Genomic DNA, 6,091 nt, shown 5'->3' with positions numbered 1-6,091 from the left:
AACAAGACAAGACAGAAAGCAAGAAGCAAGTTGTAGAAAAACGCCTATAAAAGGCTGAATCCATTACCATTTGTAACATTCGGCATTAGTGAAATAAGAACAACATTTTGGTTTTAAATACAGAACAAAAAAACAGATCCAAAGATAAGCATAAAGTCGCAGCGAAAAACAGAGAAGGCAGTCCAAAGATTTCGAGCCGAAGGTTTATCCATCTTCTTTTTATTTTTCCTTATTTCGGACCCATTCATACATATCTTTCTCTATTTTATATTTTAAAAAACAGCATACACGAATATATATAAAAAAATAAAAAAAAATATACCCTTTTTTGGATTTTCGGCCACCGTGCACGGTGGCCGGCATGGCAGACGGGGACGATCCGGTGATCGGACCAGAGGGGAAGGGGAGAGGGCCAAAGGATCTCTCAGGTTTTTTTGAAGAAAAGAGAAGGAAAATGAAGTTTTTTTTGCAAAAACTTGGCCTTTTATAATACTACCAAAACGACGCCGTTTCATTAGCTACAAAACACCCCAAAACGATGTCGTTTTGAGGCGACCCGACCCGATCCAACCCGCTACACTCAGGATCCGCGCGTTTTTGTTTAAAAAGGGTTATTTATCCTTTTGATCCCTCCGCATTTTGAGTTGCTTTTATCCAGCCTTTTTGTCTTCTTAAATTCACCCCGTGTTTTTAATTGTGTTTCATTTTGGTCCATTGCAAACATTGCGCACATAGGGACCAGGGATATTTATCCGATTAGTCCCCATTATTTTCAGAGCATGATATTATGGTCCTTATCAGCCTATTTCCTTTTATTGCTTGCAATTTATACCTTTTAATTCACTTTAATTTCAACTAAATCTTTTATTCATTTAGTTTCAGCCTTTTAATTAGTTTTATCATTATTATTATCATATTATTAGACAAATTAATTCTATATTATTATTATTACATCATATATTTTCTTTTCGTATCTACTCACATTATTATTATTATTATTATTATTATTATTATTATTATTATTATTATTATTATATCTTCTTTTTACTTATGTGGTATTGTTATTATTGTATTAACCAATTTAATATTATTATTGCCACTATTGTTTTCCTTTTTTATTTATTAGACTAATCTGATATATTATTACTACATTCGTATTTATATTTATTTTCTTATTCTAAAACTACTATTATTTATCTAATCTTTTTATCTATTCCTATTGTTGTTATATTTCCATTTATTATATTATTTTCATTATTTTTCTTTATATAATCGTATTTTATTTTTACTCTCGTTATTATTTTATTTATTTATATACTTTTATATAGTTTTTAAACATTAGTTTTTATTATCAACATCATTTTTATTTTTATTACTATTATCATTTTTTAATTATTGTTACTATTATATTATTTGTTACTTAATATATCATTATTATTATTATATTTTTACTACTACTACAACTATTATTATTATTATCTTATTTTATCATTTTTGTAATTACTATTACTATTGTATTATGACAATTATATTTTCATCTATGTTTATTTTCCTATTACTCATCTATTTATATTTCTTATGTATTTATATTTTCATTATTATTATATTTTAGATATTATATCTATATTTATATTTAGGTATTAATATCATTATTTTACTATTGTTATATTTTTCATACTACTATTATTATCACTATTATTACTATTAGCACTATTTTTATTTGCTATTATTTAATATATTATTTTTTATTACTATCATTGCTATTTTTATATTGTTATTATTACTATTATATTATTGTATTATCCTTACCTATTACTCTTCAAATTATCTCATTTTATTTTTATTCCTCGTTCATTGCATATCATTTATTTATTTATTTATTTATTTATTTTACATCATTTCAAATTTAAAGATTTTATTCCTTGCATTATAACCATTAATATTATTATCATTACTATCATTCCTTAAATAGTTCTGCATAATATTTATTCGTTCACTACTAGTTCTTTCTTAATTTCAAATTTTTTTTAGCTTATTTACTATTTCATTTACTTATTATTCGTTTGACGCATTCATTTTATCTTTGTTTTTATCGTTGTCGTTCACCTTTGTGTTCATGTTTATCTTGTTATGATTATCGATTTTTATTTGTTATGCACTTTTTTCTCGTTCCATCACGAATTTAGGTTTTATCCAACCCAATAAAAATTCTTTCGTAAAAGTAAATATTCCGTATTTGGTAATTCGAGACAATCGTGCCCTAACTTACTGGGTTTCGACTTCTCTCATTTAACCTAAATACGAAATATTCTTTTAAATCGCAATACGAGTTTTGAAAAATACTTATCCTCGGGGATACGAGGTGTCGTGCCCTAACTTACCGGGTATGACATTTTGTTAGCTCGAAATAAGATTTTCACAAGTAAAGGCAATATTCAGTATTTGGAAATTCGAGGAAACGCGCCCTAACTTACTGGGTTTCAATTTTCCTCGTTTACCCTAACCAACCGAATATCCTTTTAAAAGGGGGCTAAAATATACGAATTTTTTTAAAATAAAGGCAAGCTCGTTCTCAAAGTTCGATATGTCGTGTCCTAACTTACTGGACATGGTATTCATTACTTCGAAACGAGAAGGTCTTTAATATTTGAGCATTTCTTTTACAAAGAGGGATCGTATTTTAAAAGTCTTCCAAGTTTCCAATTTTCAACACTAAGACACTAATTAATCAACTAGTTACCAATTTTGGGCGTATCGAGGGTGCTAATCCTTCCTCGTGCGTAACCGACTCCAGAACTCGTTTTCTGATTTTTCGTAGACCAAAAATTATCGTTTTAGTAAATCTTGACTTTTATTAAAATGATTAATTTAAGGTGATCTGATCACACTTCATCAAAAAGATTGGTGGCGACTCCCTATTTTTCATTTTCATTTTTTTTTAAATCCAAGTCGATTCCCGTTTTCCAAAAAATGGTTATGGCAGCTTGGCGACTCCACTAGGGACTTTTATAAGAGAGTCAAGCCACAAGTTGATTAACTTTTGTCCTTTTTTCGAAAATTGAGAATTTGGGTTTTGATATACGATCTCTTCTTTGCATTTCACCCGTTTTCTTGCGGTTTTCATCATTTTATTCCTATTTTCTTTAATCGCTTCTAGTTTTTACGCATATATCCTCGTACATTGCATTGCATGACCGCTGTGGTCACAACCCTTTAAGTGGGAGTGAGAAACTACTCTTTCGTGAGGTTTTCACCTCCGTGCAGGATAGTGGATTGCTTTCGGGATACATCCGTACCTATATCTTCTTGAGATTTTCATCTCCGTGCAGCCATAGGGAAATGTATTCCCCTGAACTGAACTCGGTCTGTATGAGCCTATAATGGGTAAAGATCGAGGAATCTGCCGGTTTAGGTACCCTTACTCTAGAACCAAACCCCATGTAGCGAGCTTTAAGAACCCACCCTAGATAGAGCCACTCCGAAATCCTAGTGGTTACCTGAGCAAGTGCCATATTTATTATTCTTTGTTTGCTTTGAATTGTGTATGAATTACTGACTAGCTTTGTTTTACTTTGATTGTATTTGCATGGCATTTTCATCATAAAAGGTGTTGATTCGCATTCGGTTCCTAAATAGATAGCTTATCATGGAAAAGGGTTTTTTGATAAAGTAGAAGACAACGCGGCTGTCCGGATATGGGCTAAGACAACACAATAAGGGAAAAGTGACAGTCTTACTGAGGGGTATGTGTCAGAGTTATGGAATTTTACTCGGATCAGCGTAACTCAAAATAATCTCCAAGAGATGAAAGAAATATGGAGCCAGTGGGACGACGAGGTCAAACAGCTATTCTATTGTCATTACGGTGATTTACCTTATCTGCTCGATGTCAAGGTAGACGAGCACCTGTTTCGAGCCCTTGCCCAATATTGGAATTCTGCTTACAATTGCTTCACTTTCGGGAAAGTAGATTTGGTACCTACTATAGAAGAATACACGACCTTGTTCCATTGCCCAAATATTCAGGTAGACAGAATTTATGCCAGACCTGCTAACGTCCCAGCATTTTCAAAAAAGCTGATGAACATCACAGGGATGAGCGAACAGTGGGTGACAACTCGGATCAAACAAAAAGGAGATGGTAAATGCATTCCTTGGAGGAACCTGAGGGAGCTAATCTTAGCGCACCCTGATGTGAAGAAAAGGGTAGATATTTTCGCCTTGAGCATTTATGGACTGGTCATCTTCCCCAAAGCTTTGGGGCATGTAGACGAGGTTGTTTCTGACCTTTTTGATAGGCTTAGTAAAGGAACCACACCTGTACCCGCAATCTTAGCTGAAACTTTCAGATCATTGAATGCTTGTCGAAGAGCGGGCGAAGGGAGATTTATTAGATGTGCATAGCTCTTGCTAGCTTGGTTCCACAGCCATTTTTGGAAAGTGGAAAAGGTCTCGTATTGTATCTTCTCTGAAAAATTACTCTTCGCTGAAAGAGTTAGTGGCTACACCGAGGCGAGATGATGTTACAGAAGAAAATTGGATGACGGTTCTCTAAAATTTGCAAAAAGAAGATGTTGAATGGAGAGCCCCGTGGATGGTTCCTGATGAAATATTATAATGATGCGGATACTTCGATTGGGTTCCCTTGTTAGGAGTATGGGGAGCTGTCGGGTATGCTCCTCTGCTTGCATTGCGACAGTACAGATCCAGACAATTTACACCACCAACATACGGGTTAGCCCAGTGCGAGTTCGTGTTCACAGGGAATAATTACAAAAAGAAAGTTCGCGAGATATCAAATGCTTGGAACCAAACTCGTAGAATGAAAAAATTTATTGCCAATCCCATGACTACTCCTGAGTACAACCGATGGTGGAATCAAAGACTTAACGACAACATCCCTACATCAGATCAAGGGAATCCTCAATCGATAGAAGAGCACTTGAAAGTAATTCCCTCTGAGCTAGAAATCATCAGGCAAGATTTTGAGAGAAAGAGTCTGGAGCTAGAAAAAAGGATCGAGCAGTTGGAAGAAGAAAAGATGCAGTTAGGGGTAGATGTCGATGTCCAGAAACTAGAAGCTGAAAAACTCAGAAAAGGGAAAAACAAAGCTGAAGAGGACTTGGACAGTTTGAAAACGGACTATAAGAAGCTGCGTAGATCAATGAGAACTGCTGGGTTAGGAAAAACATTCGAACAGTGGCGACATGAAGTTAAAGAAGAAAAAAGCAAAGCCAACAAGTGGGAAGAAAAATTTCGCGATGCTCAAGCTCGAGAAGGTGCTCTGAAAAGAAGTTTGGTAGAAAGCCAGAATGAGAAAAAAGGGTTAAAGACCCGAGTATCGGAGTTAGAGAGGTCATTGTATCAGTATCGCTCGCGTAACTCTGCAATCGAGTTGAAAGCTAGTCAGAACAGAATCAAAGAATTAAAAGAGAATATAGAAGAACTCAAAACAGTGCTGCAAAATCGTGAACTTCAGATAGAACTTCTCGAGGTAAATAACAAGCGATGTAAGGAGCAACTTCATCAATCTTAAGACCAAGTCAAGAGCAAGGACTACGTCATGGGCGAAGCTTTGACTCAAGTACGAGAAGTGGCTGACCACTTGCAAACATTAGCAGTACAAGCCGATGTGCTGAGTTTAAAATACGAATCAGAATCGGACCGAGGCCGAAAGCTAGCTTGGCTTCTTAGGCAGGTCAAGGCCTTAAGTATCAGGGCCAAGCCTTCTATGTAATCTATTTTATGTAAAGAAACTTGTTTTCTAGAAAAGTTACTCTAATGAAATTAAATTGGAATCAACGCTTTTTTGCATTCATTGCATTCATTGCATTCATGCATCGGCATTGCATCACACGCATTGAAACTCACAAAAAACCCTAAAAATCATGGCAGTTACCCTGGAACATCGTTACGGTACAAGAGGAAAAACAAGAGCAATGGATCAAAGGTTAGAGAGATTGGAACAAATGTAAAAAGAGATGCAGGATCAATTACAAACACGTATGCAAGAACAGCTTGCCAAAATCCAGCAAGATATGAGGGACCATATGTTGGAGTCCCAGAAAAGCATGATGGACCAATTGACTCG

The 6,091-nt window shown here is 34.7% G+C and overlaps 1 protein-coding gene across 1 annotated transcript; it reads left to right on the top strand.

The window, feature by feature from the left end:
• Positions 1-361: 361 nt before the first annotated feature.
• Positions 362-5,536, top strand: LOC107907861 (vimentin-like). Its single transcript, XM_041083356.1, has 2 exons — positions 362-428; positions 4,653-5,536. The coding sequence occupies exons 1-2, from the start codon at positions 362-364 to the stop codon at positions 5,534-5,536; spliced, it is 951 nt and encodes a 316-aa protein (XP_040939290.1).
• The last annotated feature ends 555 nt before the right edge of the window (positions 5,537-6,091 follow it).

The sequence above is a fragment of the Gossypium hirsutum genome, chromosome A02 (assembly GCF_007990345.1).
Source record: "Gossypium hirsutum isolate 1008001.06 chromosome A02, Gossypium_hirsutum_v2.1, whole genome shotgun sequence".
Classification (NCBI taxonomy): Eukaryota; Viridiplantae; Streptophyta; class Magnoliopsida; order Malvales; family Malvaceae; genus Gossypium; species Gossypium hirsutum.
The sequence above is the reverse complement of the archived record's forward strand: the minus strand, read 5'-3'. Positions and strand labels throughout refer to the sequence as shown.

What these genes read in the sequence shown, in the direction of transcription:
- LOC107907861 (XM_041083356.1), top strand. Translation starts at nt 362, where the DNA reads ATGGCAGACGGGGACGATCCGGTGATCGGACCAGAGGGGAAGGGGAGA. An exon ending in AGGGCCAAAGGATCTCTCAG is followed by an intron (nt 429 to 4,652) that starts GTTTTTTTGAAG and finishes TTCCCTTGTTAG; the next exon opens with GAGTATGGGGAGCTGTCGGG.